At 52.1% G+C, this 19,159-nt stretch overlaps 6 protein-coding genes across 6 annotated transcripts; 3 read left to right on the top strand and 3 right to left on the bottom strand.

Annotated features, from left to right (window-relative positions):
* Positions 1-1,868: 1,868 nt before the first annotated feature.
* On the top strand, positions 1,869-4,246 carry CTRU02_205347 (IBR domain-containing protein; the record flags this gene model as incomplete). The annotated part of the gene is made up of 2 exons (XM_036722645.1): positions 1,869-2,680; positions 2,737-4,246. The coding sequence occupies 2 exons, from the start codon at positions 1,869-1,871 to the stop codon at positions 4,244-4,246; spliced, it is 2,322 nt and encodes a 773-aa protein (XP_036585542.1).
* Positions 4,247-4,455: 209 nt separating this feature from the next.
* On the bottom strand, positions 4,456-6,164 carry CTRU02_205346 (succinate-semialdehyde dehydrogenase; the record flags this gene model as incomplete). The annotated part of the gene is made up of 2 exons (XM_070204541.1): positions 4,456-4,590; positions 4,647-6,164. 2 exons carry the CDS (start codon positions 6,162-6,164, stop codon positions 4,456-4,458), a joined length of 1,653 nt encoding a protein of 550 aa, XP_070061645.1.
* An 853-nt stretch (positions 6,165-7,017) lies between these two features.
* CTRU02_205345 (pH-response regulator protein palC) lies at positions 7,018-8,509 on the bottom strand (the record flags this gene model as incomplete). Its single annotated transcript, XM_036722643.1, has 2 exons — positions 7,018-7,278; positions 7,337-8,509. The coding sequence occupies 2 exons, from the start codon at positions 8,507-8,509 to the stop codon at positions 7,018-7,020; spliced, it is 1,434 nt and encodes a 477-aa protein (XP_036585540.1).
* Positions 8,510-9,366: 857 nt separating this feature from the next.
* On the top strand, positions 9,367-11,233 carry CTRU02_205344 (glucosyltransferase; the record flags this gene model as incomplete). Its single annotated transcript, XM_036722642.1, has 2 exons — positions 9,367-9,622; positions 9,693-11,233. 2 exons carry the CDS (start codon positions 9,367-9,369, stop codon positions 11,231-11,233), a joined length of 1,797 nt encoding a protein of 598 aa, XP_036585539.1.
* A 311-nt stretch (positions 11,234-11,544) lies between these two features.
* CTRU02_205343 (WD domain-containing protein) lies at positions 11,545-14,490 on the bottom strand (the record flags this gene model as incomplete). The annotated part of the gene is made up of 2 exons (XM_036722641.1): positions 11,545-14,416; positions 14,474-14,490. The coding sequence occupies 2 exons, from the start codon at positions 14,488-14,490 to the stop codon at positions 11,545-11,547; spliced, it is 2,889 nt and encodes a 962-aa protein (XP_036585538.1).
* Positions 14,491-14,839: 349 nt separating this feature from the next.
* Positions 14,840-16,009, top strand: CTRU02_205342 (Actin-related protein 2/3 complex subunit 2; the record flags this gene model as incomplete). Its single annotated transcript, XM_036722640.2, has 5 exons — positions 14,840-14,901; positions 14,957-15,198; positions 15,249-15,671; positions 15,725-15,874; positions 15,927-16,009. The coding sequence occupies 5 exons, from the start codon at positions 14,840-14,842 to the stop codon at positions 16,007-16,009; spliced, it is 960 nt and encodes a 319-aa protein (XP_036585537.2).
* Positions 16,010-19,159: the final 3,150 nt, after the last annotated feature.

Genomic DNA, 19,159 nt, shown 5'->3' with positions numbered 1-19,159 from the left:
CCAAAGGTCCAATTGAGAAATACAAAGATGCGATGAAGGCAATCTTGGGAATACACATGGAAGGGGGAGTACTTCGGAGATGACGCGCAGGAATCAGGGTCAGAAAGGGATGGTCAGAACTATCTCTACGGTGACAAAAGCGTTAGTTCTGATAGTGATAGCGTAAAAACCCCGTACTCGGCGGTAACTGAAGGTGATCTCTAGGAAACAGGACAATATGATACTGCAGGATTTATTGAGTCCCGGGTGGACGAGCTTGGTATCATTTCCTGTCCCATGGAGCTTCAGCTGCTCGAGTAGCAATTTAATATAGCGCATTTATCACATGCTGTGCTCTTTCTCATAAGTACTGCCTTTTCTGGCACCTGTATCATTTCGTGATAGGTTCGTCTATTTATCGTGCTCATGCTTGAGAGTACGCACATTGTCTTGATGAGATTGTTCGCACAGGCTGATGGGGCCTCAACCACCTCGCGCTTATCTGTCACAGCCACGAGAAGAACACAATTGGAAGCAAAGGAAAACCATATTCCATCAGCCATAGTACTGATGTGGAGGGTACAAAAATCCAAAAATGAACTGCATCCGCGGGTAATCGAAACCCGGTCCCAAGCTAGGCCAGATGATGGAAGGCTTGGATGATAACCACTACACTACGAATGCCAGCTGTGGATTTGAATTGACGAAGACGAAAAATACACATCCTAAGTAGCGAGTGAAGTGGGCCCAGCAAACAAACTGACAAACCTGCCGCTTGTCCACCCTCATTTGGTTGGCTCAATGCAGTTCTGTCCTTAATAGATAGGCTTCATTAACATCGCCTAGCCTCACAATATCGAAGCATCTATGAAATTCAATACAGCTACCCAGCATATTTCGGGAAAGCCACGTTCAATAATACTGATAAATGCTGTATTTTTCAATTTGTGAAGTCTTTCTTTTCTTTTGTAGTTGCAGATGACCTGCACCGGGCCTTTTTTCAATTTTGTTGGCGCTGACCCTGATCGCTGACCAACAGAGCTCAAACACAATTGAGCTCAAACACAATTGAGCTGGAAGAGCAAACCAACATAATAACCACGCCCAGACTGTCTAAAAAGAGGAACCTGTCTTGTGATTCTCCGCGTGTTTGCTGGTCGGGCTGTGTACACTGCTCGTGTCATGGAAGTCAAACAAAAGAAGGAGCTGTGAAATGCTGTTTTGCCCTGCAGCCAAGGTGTCGCATCAGCCCAGAATACATACTTGATGACTTCGGTGTCAAGGACAGCAACAAGACACATGCACAGCCCACGCTAAATTGTCAACCCCGCCCACCCAACACCCGGGTCAGTACAGTTGGTTGCCCGAGCTTCAGGGCCGCTCCCAACCTTTTCTAAGCATTTACATTTACAGGCCTCTGCTGCTCTTTCCCCACCATCTCATTCAGCTCGCGAGGGTCGTGATTGAGTCTGCCTCGGCCATTGGTGCAACCAGTGATTCACCCAAGCACAGCACTAACGCCGTTTTGGGCGCGATGTCATGTTTTCTGCAATGCCCTCCATCGACCATTCGCCAGCCGGGGCAGATTCAGCCTCGGAGCTGCTGTAGAGTGCCTTGTCATTGTCATGAGGCTTGCTCGGAAGAGCCGCCGGCGTGTTTTCTCGTCCATTTCTTAGTTCCTCAATCGGGGTGATTCGCTTGTTTGGCGTAGATAGTTTTGCATTTCCTTGGCTCAGTGGCTGCTTTATATCTATGTGTTGTCCGTCTCACAACCACTCCCCTGGAAAATGTTTGAGACACCGTGATGGATTGACCTAGTCGACTCATCTTTGATATACCTATTCGCTTTCTACCTCTTAAAGGCAAGATATTAGGCATCTCACTACTCCATGTCTACTTCCACAGCGACCATCGTCGGAATGGAAGCGGCCACTTCGATGCATACCCGCCTGGAGGGTTATGACGGCTTCTACAGCGACTCATTCTTGACCTTACAAGACTTCGAGGTGAGGAAGAAACCAGTAAACAGCTCCATCAAGGTCAAAGTCGACGCTGTTCCCGAACCTCCTGCCCGTTCTGCCCCTCCTGTTCCTCCTGCTGGAGTCTCCGCCCCGGAAACGAACGTCACCGATGCAAGTAACGATACAACGGACGATGTCGATTGGGAAAAGTACAACCCACCGGCTGCGCTTACGTCTGCACCGAACGTCACCAGCGAAATACTTCTTGAAGTCTTGCAGACCTCTATTGACAACATAAAGGCTAGGATCGCTGAGGACAACAAGCGTCGACAGCTCGAAGAGGAATTAAGAATACGGGAAGCTGAAGAACTTGCTTCTAAAGAAGCCGAAGGCAAGGCAAAAGAGCCGTATCTGCCCATCATCGTACTTCCGGAAGAAGCCGAGGCTTCCGCTTGCCAAAGCAAAGAGAATGATGACGATATCAAGTTGTTTCCGGCGTTTAAGAATAACGGCGAGGGCAGTTCATCACCAGGACTGATTGTATTGCCCATTCGACCCAAGAAGAGGAGCCGGTTCGCTCTGACGAGAATCTTGCAAAAGATGAGTGAAAAGGAGGGAGTCAAGCCTTCGTCCTCGAGGAATCTGTTTCGATTTGGCGGAGATTCTAGCAAAACAAGCATCGAAACGCCGTCTGACGAAAACAAGACATCTCAGAGCAAGCAGAACCATAGTCCTGACGTGTAAGCCCCTCTTTTCCCGACCTCTGGCCCTGTCCTAACTACGAGAAACCTTATAGCGAGTGTGTGTCATGTCTGGACGACTTTGCGCCAAAAGAGACTGTCAAAGTTGTCTGCCACAGCTACTGCCATGACTGCTTTGAGCGTCTCATCGCGACAGCCTGCCAGAACGAACAGCAGTGGCCGCCCAAGTGCTGTCTAAATGACATTCCTTTCCGCACCATTCTGCGTTATGTGTCCAAGGACCTGGGCAAGACTTACAAGGAGCGCTCTGATGAGTGGAAGATTCCCATTGGTGACCGCCTGTATTGTAGCCAGCCAGACTGTAGTCTCTGGATTAAACCGGACCAAGTGAACCCGGGCCTCCGCGTCGCTCGCTGCACCAATGGCCATTGGAGCTGCACCATCTGCCGCGGCCCTCAGCACGATAATTCGAATTGCCCCCAGGACCGAGACATGGCTCTTACCAACGCACTTGCGGAAGAAGAGGGCTGGCAGCACTGCTCTCAGTGCCAGGCGCTCGTCGAGCACCGAGAAGCGTGCCAGCACATGACATGCAGGTGCGGACACCAATTTTGCTATGTTTGCGGGCGGAAGTGGAGATCGTGCAGCTGTACCATGGACCAGCTTACCGCCATCAAGGCTGGGGCTGCTACCAGACGGGAACAGAGGAGGCAGAGAGAGCTCGATGCCGAGGCTGATCTGCGCGACGCTCTGCGCCAGATTGAGGAATTCGAACGCGAGGAGGCGCTGAAGGCGGAACTTCTAAGACAGGAGATGGAGAGGCAAGAGGAGGAGCGTCGGCAGCGCGAACTTGAGGAGAGAGTGCGATTGGAAAGTTTGCGGCGGCACGAAGTTGAGATCAAGTACCAGGAGCTACGAGAGCTGCTTGACCAGCTACATGATTTGCAGGAGGTGATGGTTAGGTACCAGCATGATAAGGAGGTGGAGATCTCGGCACACGAAGCTTCTACCTCAACGGCCGAGCTTCTGGCCAAGCAGGAGGCGGAGCTGGTTGCCTTGGAGGAAAAGGTTACACAGAAAATGGCTGCCAAGGAACAGACTCTCGCCAGCGAATATGGTCGTCGGGTTCTGGAGGAAAAGAACACGGAAGACACGTACCTACGACAGCTGGAGAGCTTCTTTGCTGACAAGCCCTCGAGCGAGGAGCGCATCAACGAACTGATGCGTAACTTTCGTAAAAGGATGGATAAGGGGTGGCGGGCATGGAGCAAGTGGCGGGATGACGAACTCGCCAGATACAGCCTCAAGGTAGAGGAGGAGCGGACGATTCGCGAGGAGGTCATGTATAGTATCAAGCAGCGGCATGAGGAGAATGTGGAGGAGAGCAAGAAGGAGACTACCAGAAGACAAGCAGCGGAGCTGCAGTGGGTGACGCTTGTGGTCGCTGAGAGGGCGCGGCTGCTGGCCGAGATGGAGACCACAGAGCTGGACGATGGAGCAGAAAGCTTCTTCAGTCTCAGCGACGAAGGTGACACGACGGAGGAGACCTCTGCAGGGGCTGCAGCAGCCTCGAGTAGCTCACAAGAGGTCACGCGAGAGAGTTGACAGTTCCAAGGCGACCAAGTCTTGCTAGCTTTGGTCGTCATGATCATAGTCATGAAGCTACAGCAGTACGTATAAATTGTAATTACCAAAACCACATTTAAGACTCAGTGTACAAACTCTTCGACGCCCTCAACTCCGTTGCTTCCCTGTCTTGTAGGCATCACAGACGAATTTGCTCAGCTGCGGGCATCCTCTTATCTTACACTATCTTACATCATCATCATTGCGCCTGATTTGGTTACGAGAAACTCTTCCAGCGTTGTAGCCTTTCCAAAACCGGATCCGCATCCATTGCCGGTGTTTTCGGCGGGCATAGGAGCCTCTGTCACGAGAGAAACCGTGTTCTGTTCAAATCAGTCATTCAGGGGAAGCCCTGTACAGGATGGAGAGCGAAACTCACCATTCCGAGAACCCCAGCGTCTAGCCGCTCAAACACCCTCCGCATTCGGTTAGGATTCTTGGTGAAAACGTAGCCAGCAAGCCCGACTGGTGTGTCGTTTGCCCTCCTCAAAACCTCGTCTTCGGTATCAAATACATACAACCCAAGAACAGGCGCAAACACCTCCTCGCGGCACATGAGCATCGAGTCCTCCATGCCCCCGAGCACCGTTGGCGACATAAAGTACCCGTCACCAAGCTCTCTCCTACCGGTTCCGAGCAACTTCACCGCCCCCTTATCCATGGCGTCCTTGCACAACGCCTCTGCCTTGTACAGCCCACGGATCGTTGTCAGTGGCCCCAGCGTCGATTCTCGTGCCATACCGTGGCCTATCTTCAACTTCTTCGCTTCTGCCACCAGGAACTTTGAAAACGACTCATATGCCCTCCGTTGCACGTAGCACCGGTTCGGTGCAATACAGGCCTGCCCCGCGTGGCGCCATTTCAAAGCTGCGAGTTCCTTGGCGGTGGTCTCCAGATCTGCGTCCTCAAAGACTATGAAGGGACAGTTGCCACCAAGGTCCAGTGACAAGCGCTTCAGATTGCGTGTGCAGGCCGCCGCGACTCGCTTCCCTACGCGCTTGCTCCCCGTGAAGCTAACTGCCTTCACCATGGGGTGCATGCACAGCGCCTCGGCGACGAGGGGAGTGTTGTTTAGACTTGTTGTTATTACGTTAAAGGCGCCGGCAGGAAAACCAGCGCGGTTGGCAAGGCATGCAAGGGCGAGTGCTGTAAGGGGCGTCTCGGATGACGGCTTGACGATGACGGTGCATCCTGCTGCGAGTGCTGCGGCAGCTTTGCGGAGGGTTATGGCGAGGGGAAAGCTCCAGGGAACAAGAGCAAGAACAACCCCAATAGGTTGCTTAAGAACGGCGGAGCTTCTCCCCTGGATAGTGTTCGGCGTCGGCGGATTACTGGTCATGGCCGGCAGAGGGGAATCAGAGGGGAATGGGCCAGGGCTTACTACTTGCTGGAAGCGCTCGGCCTCACCAGCGAACCATCGTACCAGATTAGCACCGTAATTTACCTCCGCCAGTGCCTCTGGAAGAGGCTTTCCCGTCTCGTGAACAAAGATGGTGGCTAGGTCAAGACGAGCGGCGAGAATGAGCTGATGCCACGCTGTCAGGAGGCGAGATCGTTCAGAAGACATAGTATCTGACGAGAAGACCTGGAAAGCGGTGAAAGCAGACTTGACGGTGGGGTTGACGTCGTCTCTATCACAGTCAGGGCACGTTGCCCATACGCGGCCGGTACCTGGGTCGAGAACGGCGAACCGTTTCTTACTGCGGGAGCTAATCCATTTGTTGTGAACATGGCAGTCACGGTTAAGAAGCCCGGCATCTGTGAGGTTGAACGGAAGAGGCGGGCTGTGGAAGATGCTCTCTCTGGTATCGCTGTTGCTCTTGGTTGCAGAGGAGGAGGAGGATGTGGTGGTCGTCGTGATTGAACTTGTCACTGAGGAATCGGCGGCACTAACCATGGTAGGTGAGAAGGAGACTCTCCGTTGATGGGAATAGTCTTCCCGACCAAGTTGCGCAATGGAATGCCTCCGCATCGAAACCCTTTTGCGCAAGAAGGAGTGGAGAAACCTGGGATGTAGTGAAATAGATGCGAGAACGAAGGAACTGGAAACTCAAGAGGTAAGGCGGCAATACGCTGACCTCACGAGCTGCCGCGGGCCACATCGAGAAACTCTCCTTTCTTCCCATGCCGTAGCATCAATGGCAGACTAATAGGCGGCATACTTCGGGGGATATCCGAGGTCGAATGAAATCTGTGAGCTGGCAGCTGGCATGCTTTAGCTCACCTGCAAAAGCGTCATCTGAAGCCAGTAGCGTTGGTGTTGCAGAAAGTCTGTATTCGCTCGGGCCCCTGATGTGTAAGAGGCCCAAGCTTCAAGCTGCTTCCTCCTCTTTCCTGCAGTTTGATGCCGAAACGGGCCGCCCCAGGCTTGCACTCTAGGCACTCTGTGACATGTCCCGACTAATTCAGGCTATTGATCGTCTAGGAGGCCGATGCGGCACAGAAAAACCTTGATTTCATCCGAGCACCGCGAACAGTATGTTCCTAACGGTTATATATTCGGTTCAAGAAGCGGAACCCGTTCGTGGTGATGGAACAGAGGGTGAGATGGGATGATGTAGGTGCTCCGTGGCATCCCCGTCCGAGTCCGAGGGGAAGAGTGATAATAAGAAACGTCAGAATAGCAAGATGACAGCGCTATGTGAACCTAAAGCGAGTTTGCATTTCCATTATAACCTGCCAGATATGTACCATCGCGGTAGTCTTCTCTAACATTTGTAAAAGTGTTGGAACAAATGTCTCTACCACATCTAATAGTAGGACGTGCTTGCGCTCCTATACTCTGGCCTGGACTCAGGGAACCCTCCCGGGGGACCAGCATAACCCTTAGCTTCGTCGTCTGAGCTCAAAGCATCTCCATAGTCATCATTCCTCTCAGGTGGCGCACGCATGGCTTCCAGGATACTTCGATCCAGCGCTGGCGGCTGGTAGGGCTTGAGTGTGTGGATCTCGCGGCCCGAAGGCATTTGAGCCACCAAAGGCCCAACTGGAGGTACAATCTGAACATTCATCTATTAAAAGAGCCTGTGTTAGAGATTTGGCCGTTGGGTGAACTGCATGATTACTTACGGTGTCGTTAAGTTTGTGCCACTTGACTTCCAGGAACTCGATCACCCTTGTCTCCTCGACTTTGCCGCCATCAGCGCCCCATGCCGTTTCCTTTTCCACCTTACGCTCCTCGCGCTTCTCAGTCCATTCCTTCTTGAAGCGGCTGAATCCGGAGCCTTTGGCAGAATACTTGGATTCGATACCCAGTTCCTGTAAGCCAGCCTGCAGCCAGGCAATGGCTGTACCCACCTGGCCACCAATCTCGGCATCGATGCCGAAGAAGCGGCACGCTTTGGCACGGCAGGTTCTGCGGAGGTCTTCAAGATAGCGAAGAAGCCCCTCATTAATTTTGCTGGACCCACGGCCTGCGGCCTGGCAAAGGGACGACGCCTGCGCCGCGTGTTCGGCGGCTGCAAGACACAAGCGGGCGAACAAGTGAGCTCGAACCTTGGGGATTTCAGGAGCCTTGTACATCCACTCGCGATCGTTCTTGTTACGGTCTTGAGCAACTATGGCCGGGTATGGATCATCTTTAAGGACGGCAAGAAGGGTTGCCTCAGCAAGGGCGAGCGATGACATGGCGCGGAGTGTTGAGGGGGAAACATCGCTGCAGGGTGGTGGCGTTTGGATTCTCTCAGCCCGAAGAGCTAGCCAATCGTATATTGACGCGGCATCCAGGAGATATTTGGTTGCGGTCTGGATGGCACCTGTTCGTTGCTGAGCATCCAAGGTTGCCTGTGTTGTAACGAAAAGCGGGTGAAGAGCAGCTCGGGCAATCAGGGTATATGAGTTAGCCAAGGTGGAGAGAGTAAAGGCAATCTCATGGTCAATGGATTGGACTTTCACCCTTGAGCGCTCACGGCCGGGCACTGCATTGTCTGAAAGTGTTGGGCGCCACTCGATTGAAGGCGGGGATGTGGCATTGAGAATGATGCTATCACCAAACTGCGAGTTTGGGCTGAGACCACCGTCAATGGCTAGTACATATGGGATATAGCCATTGAGAGCTCCAATGACGGTGGAGACATGAGATGACTGCGACGTAGGCGGAAGTCGTTTGTGCTTTTTGAGAGCATCTTTGACGACCCCGCGATATGTGCTGGCGCTGAGGGGAAGTGAGGGGTGGGTATCGCTGCTAAAGCTGGAGGAGAATGAGAAGGCCGAGGTTGTGGGGAGGATAAAGGGAAACGGCATATCTGTGGAGAGATAGGATCACCGGTTTAATAAAGGTAAGAAGAAACGATAGCTGTATATATGGATAGATATCCAATTCTAATAGTAACTGAGCCACTAACATGGAAGTTGTCAGTGATGCTGCACCACCCTGTGACGTTAGTTGTCCCGGATTAGCCAATTTGAGGCTAGTCGATTCAACCCCAACTCGGTCACGTGGTTCGAAACAGTATTCTCTTGGCTGATACTCGTAGATGAAAGCTGTAGTTTCTTCCAATGGAGCTAGTTTTGCCTACTTGGTTGGAGCCAAGCTAAAACTCCTGAAGTTTCTTATCCGGAGTTTGCAATGTTTGGACCAATCGAAGTTAGAACTTTGAATATTGTCTTCACTGCAACTGATGGTCTAGTGGGATGACCTAGGTTAACCTATTAAGTCTTAGGAGCATCTCAGTCCAACTCCAACGGGTTGCTTTTATCACGGGGGCCTGGGATCAAAAGGTGTCGGTAATGTTTATCATTAGTGGCATGGGTAATGGAAGCATTGCATATTTACTTTTGTAAAAGAGTTAAGAACTAATAGTCACGGATGAAATCATTGCGAGGAGCAATAGTAAGCACTTAGGCTAGAGGTTCTTTGTGCTAGCGAGTAGCGGGCATGTTCCTGGTGACCCGTGCCTTCTTTTAGCGGCTCGGGATGTGGGGACCTTTCAGCTCAGCACACCAATTCCTCGTTAACGCGACGTGGACCCTTGAATTTAACAACGAACAGTTACCAGGAGCTCGACAGTCAACCCAAAGCCTCCTGGCGACTTCACAATCCCTCACGGCAACTGATGTCGCACCACACGAATCGACCGGACATTGACTGAGTTAAAACTATGGCCAGTCCATCGCCCCACAAGCCCCGGCGCAGGGGAGGAAAAAAGGGCAACGGAAATGGCGGAGGAAGCAACATCAGTACTGGCGACGAAAGCCACACTTCCCGCAAAGAAGCTCTTGTCAGGGTGCCTGTCTTTCCTTTAGCCTCATTCTTGTGGCCTGCGCGAGGCTCTGTGTCAGAATGGGAGGTTCTTCCCTTGATACTCATGGTAGCAGGCCTGTTCAGATGGGCAGCTGGCCTTTGGGGATACTCTGGTATATGCGTCTCCTCATCCGATCCCGATCTATTGTCGGCGGCAACTGCTAACCCATATGCTGCTTACAGGTTTCCAGAAACCGCCGATGTTTGGAGATTATGAAGCGCAAAGACATTGGATGGAGGTCACGACGCAGATTCCTGTCTCCCAATGGTATTTCCATGACCTTCAATGGTGGGGTCTTGACTACCCGCCTCTGACGGCATACCACAGCTGGCTCTGCGGCAAGATCGGAGCCTTGATCGATCCCACCTGGTTCGAGTTGTATACATCTCGCGGATCTGATGACCCTACGCTCAAAATATTCATGCGCGCCACCGTCATCGTCTCCGAATATCTCATCTATATCCCTGCCGTCGTTGTTTTCGTTCGACGCTTCTCTAGACACAGCGGTGTTCCCAGTTGGACAGCTTGGATGGCCCTTGTCGCGATTCTGTTGCAGCCCTCTACCATCCTTATCGACCATGTTCACTTCCAGTACAATACTGTCATGCTTGGCTTTGTGCTGGCAAGCATTTCAAGTATGGTCGCTGGCCGTTACCTCTGGTCGGCAGTTTTCTTTGTTGCGGCTCTGGGCTTCAAACAGATGGCACTCTACTACGCCTTTTCCGTCTTCTCTTTCCTTCTTGGAAGCTGTTTGTTCCCTTTGAGGCCTGGCCGTTTCTTCGGTATTGCTTTGGCAACCGTCGCGGCTTTTGCTCTCCTGATTCTGCCACTGGTTCTGGGCACACTCTATGACGCCCATCGAGGCATCGACGCGCGACCTGACTATGAAGGACCGCCTCCACCTCTGCCTCTATTTCCTTGGGTCACCGACCTTCTCGACACAAATGCTGTTTACTACCCAGTTGTCGAACAGCTCATCCAGATGGTCCACCGTATCTTCCCTTTCGCGCGGGGCCTCTTCGAAGACAAGGTTGCAAACTTCTGGTGCGCCCTCAACGTTGTTATCAAGCTCCGCGATTACCCCCCCGAGCTTCTACAGCGCGGTGCTCTTGTAGCCACGATTGCCTCCATTATCCCGCCAAACTTGATTCTGTTCTTCCGTCCGCGCAAGTCGCTCTTGCCCCTTGCCTTTGCAACGACCGCATGGGGCTTCTTCCTCTTCAGCTACCAAGTTCATGAGAAGAGCGTGTTACTTCCTCTCATGCCCATGACTCTGCTCCTCGCTGGCAAGCAGGGAATGTCGCGGGATATCCGGGCCTGGGTTGGATTTGCTAACATCCTGGGTGCATGGACGATGTTTCCCCTTCTCAAGCGAGTGGATCTCAGCGTACCGTACGCTATCCTCACTCTGCTCTGGGCTTACCTTCTCGGATTGCCGCCAACATCGTTGAGTGCCTATTTCCAAGAGGATCACCCAGCTTGGAGACAATGGTTAACTGTCATCCTTCATGGTGGGTTCTATGTTGCCATGGCCGTTTGGCACGTAGTTGAGAGATCAGTTTTGCCGCCTAAGGACAAGCCCGATCTATGGGTGGTCGCGAATGTCGGTCTTGGCGCGGTGGGTTTCGGCATTTGCTATCTCTGGTGTTTGGTGCAATTGGTTGCGCAAAGCGATATTCTACGCTCTGGTCGCAATACAAAAGGCAAGGCAAAGAGCCAGTAGATAAGGGAAAATTAGCTAGCGATGGCTGTGTATATAAGAGGGACTCTGGTAGCAAGAGTCTGTGTAACAATACAGTATAAAGAAATAACATTTGGACTTGACGTTGGTAGAAGAGGCATGCGCGAGTAGTAGTTGATGAAGACACTTTTTTAAGCCGATACAATGCTAGTCCGCCACCTGGCGATGCGAATGTCTAGGAAGAGCTAATAGAAAACAGGGAATCTCATGAATTTCAACACCATCTAACATCCATCCCTCATCGTGTTTCAAGCTCCAAGATGCAGCTGTCCGTTTTCCTTTCTTTTTTTTAATTACGAAACCTGTACAAACGCCCTCTTCTTGACGGATCGGCTCTCATCACCGTCATCCCAGTTCTCATCGACGTAGTCCTTAACGCTCTTCTCCTGGATCTGCATCCCGACAACCTTGAGCGCGGCAATATTAAAGCCCATCTCGTCTTTCTGGCGTTTCAGCGCGGCGCGCAGGTTAGCGCGGATGCCATCAAGCATGCCGCGCATGGTACGACTGGCTACGATCTGGCGGTGGTGCGTCTTGAGCATGAAGAAGAGGATGCGGCAGGTCAGAGGGATATTCATTGAGCGCTTGGCGAAGATATTAAGAAACGTGAAGAGCATCGGGACCGTGGAGAAGGGGAGGACGAGCAGTGCGTCGTGCAAGGCCGATGCCTTGATACGGCTCAGAACGCTCATGACATGCGCCTCAGCAGTGATGTTACCGAGAGCGATGAAGATAGGGTTGCGCTGCGGGGGAGGGGCATGGGGGTTCGACTTTTTGGCCTCCTCCCACTCCTTGAGCAAGTTCAAATCGGCGATGCCAATCTCTAGGGCCTCAGCGATGCGCTCACCAGCCATGAGGGTCTCGACGGTTTGCTTGGAGGCAGCGCCGACCTCACCATCCTGGTCTTCGGCATCCGGGTCCCGCTCGAGGGAGGTAGTGAGGGTCTTTTCATAGAGCTCCTCAATCTCCTTCTCGCGTTCTTCCTCAAGGAAGATTTGCTCGTCCGTCTCATCCCACACACGGATGGACTTGTCGTGGCCGGCGGTGACAAGGAAGTTGCCGCTATGACCAACAGCCATGGCCCAAACCTCACCATGATGACCATCGAGACGTTGGATCTGCTCGAACTTGTCGCCATCCCAGTACTTGATGCTGCGGTCTTTGCTGCTGCTGAAGAAATGGTGTCCGTTGCCGTCGGAGTTGTGCGGAACAAAGGCCACTTGCAAGATACTGTCCTGGTGACCGAAGAGGGCTTTGTGGCAGTCACCAAAGTCGAGACCCCATATCCTAATGTTCTTATCGGCAGAACTAGTGACGATAAGCTTGCTGTCATACGATATGTCCATGCTCAGGACGGGAAGCTTGTGGCCGTAAAGGTTCAAGTAAAGCTTTAAGCTGTCGGTAAAGAAGACCTTGACGGTGTTGTCAAGCAGTGATACGGCAATGTACTTGGCGTCAGGAGAGTAACGCACGCAGAGGATATCGTCGGACACCTTGAGTGTCCTTGATTGAACGAGCTTCAACTTTGGTGTGGTGCGAGTTGTTCCCAGGACCTCCTCTTGAACAATACGAAAATCCCAGAACTTAGCAGACTTGTCAGCACTGCCAGAAACCACAGATTTACCATCTGGGTGAACTTGTAATGACCAAATAGCTCCTTCGTGTGCAGAGACACTGTCAAGAAGGCTTGCAGAAGCGACATCGAAGAGCTCAAGCTCTCCAGTCTTGGTGCCGACCACAACGACTTTGTCACCCGGCAAGAAGGCGCAACACAGAGCGTAGCCACATTCAAATGTCCGAATGCATGCCTGTGTCCTGATGTTCCAAATTTTGAGGCTGCCGTTGGCAGCAGTAGCAAGCATCTTATCGTCGGAGCTGAGAGACACAGCGCGGATGTCTGTTCTGTGTCCGGGGAGGTCCACCGCCAGCGACCTTGTGTAGTCAGGCTGCTCCTCTTTCTTCGACTTGGAGCCCTCTTTTGTTGGAATACTGTAGTACTCGAGCTGGTTGTTGGTTGTTCCAATCAGGAGGTTGATCTCCTTACTGCCACTGGTGGCAGCCCAGTCTACAGACCGCACTTTGCCGCCCGTGCGGACTATAACGTACTGAACGAAGAAGTCACTGGCTTCGGCACTTGACATATCGTCTGCCTGCTCTTCGCCCTCGGCCACAGCGTCCTCTTCCGCTTTTCCGTCCTTAGTCGCCTTCTCACGTCTCCTCCTCCTCTTCCTTGCCAAAGACTTCTTTACCTCGGTTTCGGACCTTATGCGCCACACTTCAACAGCCTTCTCTGTGCCGTGGACTGCAAAGTAATCGCGACGAGGGTGGAAGACAACCTCAATAGCTTTGTCCTTTTGTTGGCGAAACAAAGTTCCTCTATCGTGGAGGAATTTTGTTGATTGCGGCGCGTCGACCTGTCCCTTCAGGGACGCAAGTCCTACGGTGTCCAAGAACCATACCTTCAATTCTCCGTCGTTTCCGGCCGTAATGCATCCGCTGTAATCAGGAGAAAGGCCCAGAGCCCAGCACTCTCCGTTGGTTTGTGCAATGTGCGTTTCAATGCAGTGTCTCGATGAAAGGTCCCAGAGCTTGATCAAGGAGTCTTTGCCGGTCGTAAGAAGATAACCCTCGGCCGACGGGTCGCTGTCCACCGCCATAGCCTGCGTATTCTCTTCATCCTCGACCTGTGCTTCCGGTTCAACAAACTGGAGTCCAGTGATCTGGTCCTTGTGCCCCCTCAACTTGAACTGGCCAACCTCAGCCACGAGATCCCAAATGATCACATCGGTGTCCTTGGAGCCAGAAGCCAGTCGTACACCAGACTTGTCGAATGCGAGTGTTGTGATTGCAGACTTGTGGCCGTTGAAGTTAACAATCACAGTGGCGATCTTGCTATCCCAAAGACGAATGCTTCCATCTTCGTATCCAACGGCGAAAACATCCTTGTCGACCTTGCTTTGTGAGATGGCAGTGACGGGCACAGTGTTCCTCTCGTCCCTCCAACGATTCACGAGCTCGCCCTTCTTAATGTCCCAACAGAGAACTTCCTCATTTGCGGCTACAATTGCCTGGCCGGCACCACTGCCGGCTCGACCTTGGGCGTTCCAGACGAGGTTCGATGTGTTGGATGCGACAATGCCAAAGGACTTGCTGTGCTCATACTTTCTGTAGTAACAAAGAAGTCAGCTGTTTGTTTGAAAGAGGAGATTTTGGTTGACTTACAAGTATGACTTGACCATTTTTGCGGATTTTTGGCGCCAACAGCCTCGTCAATGCTTTGCGACGGTTGAAGACCATCTTCAAAATCAATCTCCCACCTCGAAGCGGGAAACTTTTTAGATCCTTATCGATAAGCGTAGTGGGAGGCTCGCTCTGATTGGCCAAACAGTTTCACCGAGGACCTACTCCATCCTGGCTTCCATATGTGATGTGGATGTTTCACGTGACTAGGTACGTATTCATCGATGAGCATCTCAGCCACCGAGCTCCGACAGCGACCTCCACGTCAGGCCCCACCACGAGGCATCATCAGCATCTAACGACGCAGCAACATCATAGGAGACTTACGGGCAATTGGCCGCCAACAAGATGCTTCTCCTAGACTATCAGAACGTTCTTATCCAGTCGGTCCTTACCGAGAGGTTCTCTGGGTACGTAGAGTTGTTCTACTAGATTTGCCGCAACAAGAGCTAACTTCCGAGACAGTGCCCCTCCCGTCCATATCGACCAGACCGTCTCCGATTTCGACGGTGTCATCTATCACATCTCTACCCCCGAGACGAAGACCAAAATCCAGCTTTCTATCCAAATAAGATGCTACAAGGACCTCGTGAAGTACGGCGCAGAGCAGGTGCTCCAGAGAGAATATGGACAATACGTGGTGCCGCCTGAGGCTGGTTACGACTTCTCGGTTCAGATTGACCTTGAGAACCTTCCGGCGGAAAAGGGTTAGCGTCATTGGGAACTGAGTAATTGCATTGGCTAACGAAATGTTTAGAGGAGCGAGATGCGCTTATCATGAAGATGGCATTGCTGAAGCGCAACGCCATGGCAGCGCCATTCGAAGCTGCCTACGAGGAGCACTACAAGTTGAAGGAGGAAGCATCCAAGTATACCTCTGAGGAGGCACCTCAGGGAGTACGGGAAGGCGGCGAGGTCATGGCCATTCACTACCGTGAGGAGGAGGCTATTTACGTCAAGGCCAGCCATGACCGTGTCACCGTTATCTTCAGTACCATATTCCGCGAGGAAACCGACCGCGTCTTCGGCAAGATCTTCATCCAAGAATTCGTTGATGCCCGACGGAGAGCTATCCAGAACGCGCCCCAGGTACTCTTCCGGAACGACCCTCCCCTAGAGTTGCAGGGAGTTCCCGGAGTTCGGGACACCGGAACCGGCGAGATTGGATACGTTACGTTTGGTGAGTGGCAGCAATGATGCTAGACCTGTCCTCCTCGAAGCTGATTTATGTAGTTCTGTTCCCCCGTCATCTTACGCCCCAGAGAATGCCCGACGTCATTTCCCACATCCAGACGTTCCGAGACTACTTCCACTATCACATTAAGGCGTCAAAGGCCTATATTCACTCGCGTATGCGCAAGAGGACAGCAGACTTTCTCCAAGGTAAGCCATTGTTCAATTGTGACGAGGTGATACAGCAGCTGACATTGTGTAGTCCTTCGTCGTGCACGACCGGACAGCGAGGAGAAGGAACGCAAGACGGCGAGCGGCCGCACTTTCAAGGTGCAGGGAGCATGAAGTACCTGCAATACTTGTCGTGACACCTTTTCCCGTTGCGTTGTAGGAGACACTGGCTGGAGAGATTCAAAAGGTCTTAATTTCAAAGAACCGCAATATCAATGCAAGCGATGCGGGATGATGCTACTCCAAAGACTGCAGATAATTGTTGGACGTATTCAAGTGACATGCAGCCCGAGGAAAGAGATACAAAATTCGTGAACATGGTTTCGAGGAGTGTGACTTGAAGAAACGTGAAGAGCCTTGGCGGCTGGTATCTCAAACACTTCTCATAGGGTGGCCAACCGGGACGAAGAATGCAAGGGATGACTGAGAATAGGGAGGGCCTCGAGACGGAGCGCGGAGAAACATGTAGCAATTTTGCTGCAGAATGGAACCTTGCGTATGCCAGGTTTGACGACTTCAGGGCGCGGCTCTTTGAGGTGCCGGATCGACGTTCCCACCAGGACACTAGGTGCTAATACCGGTGCTAGGTTCCCACACGTCAGGCACACACGTGCATGTAGAGAGACGAAACGTTGATGTGCATTGGAGTTGCTCTGAATCAGGAATGGGCTTACTGAGTGTGCCGCCCCGAATACGACCCCGTCTGATGTGCAATTTGACAGTGCTGCGGGAAAACCTTGCACAGATTTTTGGATGGAATGACGGGTGGCGTCTTCTTGCATTATACTGAAGTGCATGACGGTTCATCGCTCGTTCCTAAACCTGTCATCGCAATGCCCGAAGTTGTAGAGACGAATTTGGGTTGTTTCGTTTGTGTGGCGAATTACCATTGTATCTGTCTAATCTTAACTGCAGTGCATTGCATCGGGTAGTTATGTAGGAAGAGAGCCCATTGAGTGGAGGGAGCGTGCAGGGGGATCTGCCTTGAACGAGCGTGACGATTTGGATTGCACCTGGCTTCCTTTTGAGCGCGTCGTTTCGAGAGTAGCCAAAACTTGATCCTGCTTGTAGATGTACCTCTTCCTGCATCGCTCATATCCTCTCTTTGTTTCGCGTGAAACCACCAAACTGTTAGAGGAGATGAAGCTGGATGCTTAACAGCTGTTCGAAGGAACCATAGTGGTAGAAAACATGTTTTCATTCATCCCCAGCCAGACTTGGTCCTCCGGCCAACGTCAATAGATTCCTACGTCCTAATCTTGTTTGCGACTAGGCCTCCGAACAGGTCATTGTTCCTGGCTAGAGTCGCGGCAACCCACGTATCCGCATCGTCACTCAAACGCATTTTGATTCTGAGAAGTTGACCACGCTCTTGATTTTAATTTTCGTTGCTAGGTACGCGACGATACGCGATGCCTTATTCACGACAATGAATCCGAACTAGGCAGCCAGTGTACCGTGAATAACTTGCTGTGCACCGAGGATAGTGCTGAAGACTGGGATTACCCCCCACTGGGGATGGCTGTGAGACCAAATGAGTTTGAAGATGGGGCGTTGTAGGCCCCTTATCACGTTGGACGACTGAGCAGACTGGAGCACGTAGGAGGCTTAATCCATGCTGGAGTCCTCAGATACCCTTGCTTGCCTCTGAAGGCCATTAAAGCACGGCAGTCACGGTAGAAGCACAGACGACACCAGTGCTCTGCCCGAGACTCCGGATCATCATACTACTGGATGTGTCGTAGCCCAAAAAAAGTTGCCCCTTAAACTAGCACATGGTTTTCCATGCAAGGCAAATCGGACATCAGCGAACTAGACGGCGATGGGCTAGTTGGTTTGCGACCGGCGTACAGATTCAAATAAAAGCAAAGAAAGGATTGTGGGCAGCCGTTGGGACGGTTGCACTGAAATCGTCGAGCCAATGAATCTCGCACAGCTGAGGTAAGGACCTGACGCTACTGTGAATTAACCTGAGATAGACCAGTCAGGACACGCTATTCCCCCAGTGAACAGTTGCAGCGGTGGTGCACACTGACAGTGGGCCTGACAACTGCTGAGCATGGTCGCCCAATCACAACGCCCCGTCTCCTGAATGGCTTTCCATGGCGTCCCCACCACCCGTCATCTGCTCTGCATTAGGAACGAGGGACGAACGTACACTAAAATGCTGCGGGACTGGCCTGGACCATGGCGCCGTCAATCACCCGCCAGATTGGGAACTGAGAGTATGGAAGGAGAGAACGCCTGTTCCAATGTCTCCGAATCGTTAAACATAGATTTATGTTCTTGCCTCTGTTTCCCCATCCTTCTAATAGGAAGTATAGTGACATGATTTTCAGGGTGTAGTACGGATACGAAAGAAGGTGACGGCTCACAAGTCAACACATTTTTACTCTAGTCGGACTGCCTTCTTGTCACTCTTTAGGTCCCCAGTGCCACGATACCCAGACGCACAACGCCAGCCCCCGGTTTATCCAACAACCACCCCTGCCGGCTGCAGCGCTTGAGGTGAAAGGTGAAAGTGGTTCCAGCGCCGTGCCCAGACTTTAGAGACGGGGGTTGCGGATTCAGAGCAGAGCAGACTGTGACTGAGGGACTTTCTCTTGCTCTGTTTGCTCCTCTTTCTCCCTTCGACGTCGACGACGCACATCTTGACCCCCTTTCCCGAGGTTCCCTTCGTGGAACGTCTCTGTCGCTCATTCCAATCATTGAAACCACGAGTAGGTCAGATTCATGCCGTTTTGATTGCTGACCACCCCTAACCGGTCGTGGCCATCGACTACCAGGACATCATCTGACATTTCCTCTTATCGCAGTCGCCCGTACAAACGGCTATCGTTATTCCTTTTTCTCTTCCTTCGATTCTATTAAGCACCTTATTCACCCGTTTCGCTAGTGGTTCGATCTTTATGCTCAGTTACCTACCCTCTCCTGAAGTTTCGACGGCGCAACTACATCAACAATTGGCAAGACACCGACCGAGGATTTGCAGCAGCACCGTGAGACACGGATCCGCCACTTGTTGGTTTGGAGAACGAAACGAACCAAAGTCAGCTCACAAAGACCCAACGACATTAAGTCCCCTTGAGACCCGTGGAAACCCGACGCCTTGGATTTCAAAACCCGAAATTTGTGGATAACGCCGGTCGTCCGTCTCAGCAACAGTCGTTTGCCGATGCCAACCAGAGCTGTCACTGTTGGAGACCATTAGCTCCTGTGGCGTCACCAGCCTCTGACGATCGCCGTTCTCTTTCTCCTGATCCT

The sequence above is a fragment of the Colletotrichum truncatum genome, assembly GCF_014235925.2.
Source record: "Colletotrichum truncatum strain CMES1059 chromosome Unknown Contig_0003, whole genome shotgun sequence".
In the NCBI taxonomy this organism is placed as follows: Eukaryota; Fungi; Ascomycota; class Sordariomycetes; order Glomerellales; family Glomerellaceae; genus Colletotrichum; species Colletotrichum truncatum.
Note: the sequence above shows the minus strand (reverse complement) of the source record. Positions and strands in the feature narration are given on the sequence as shown.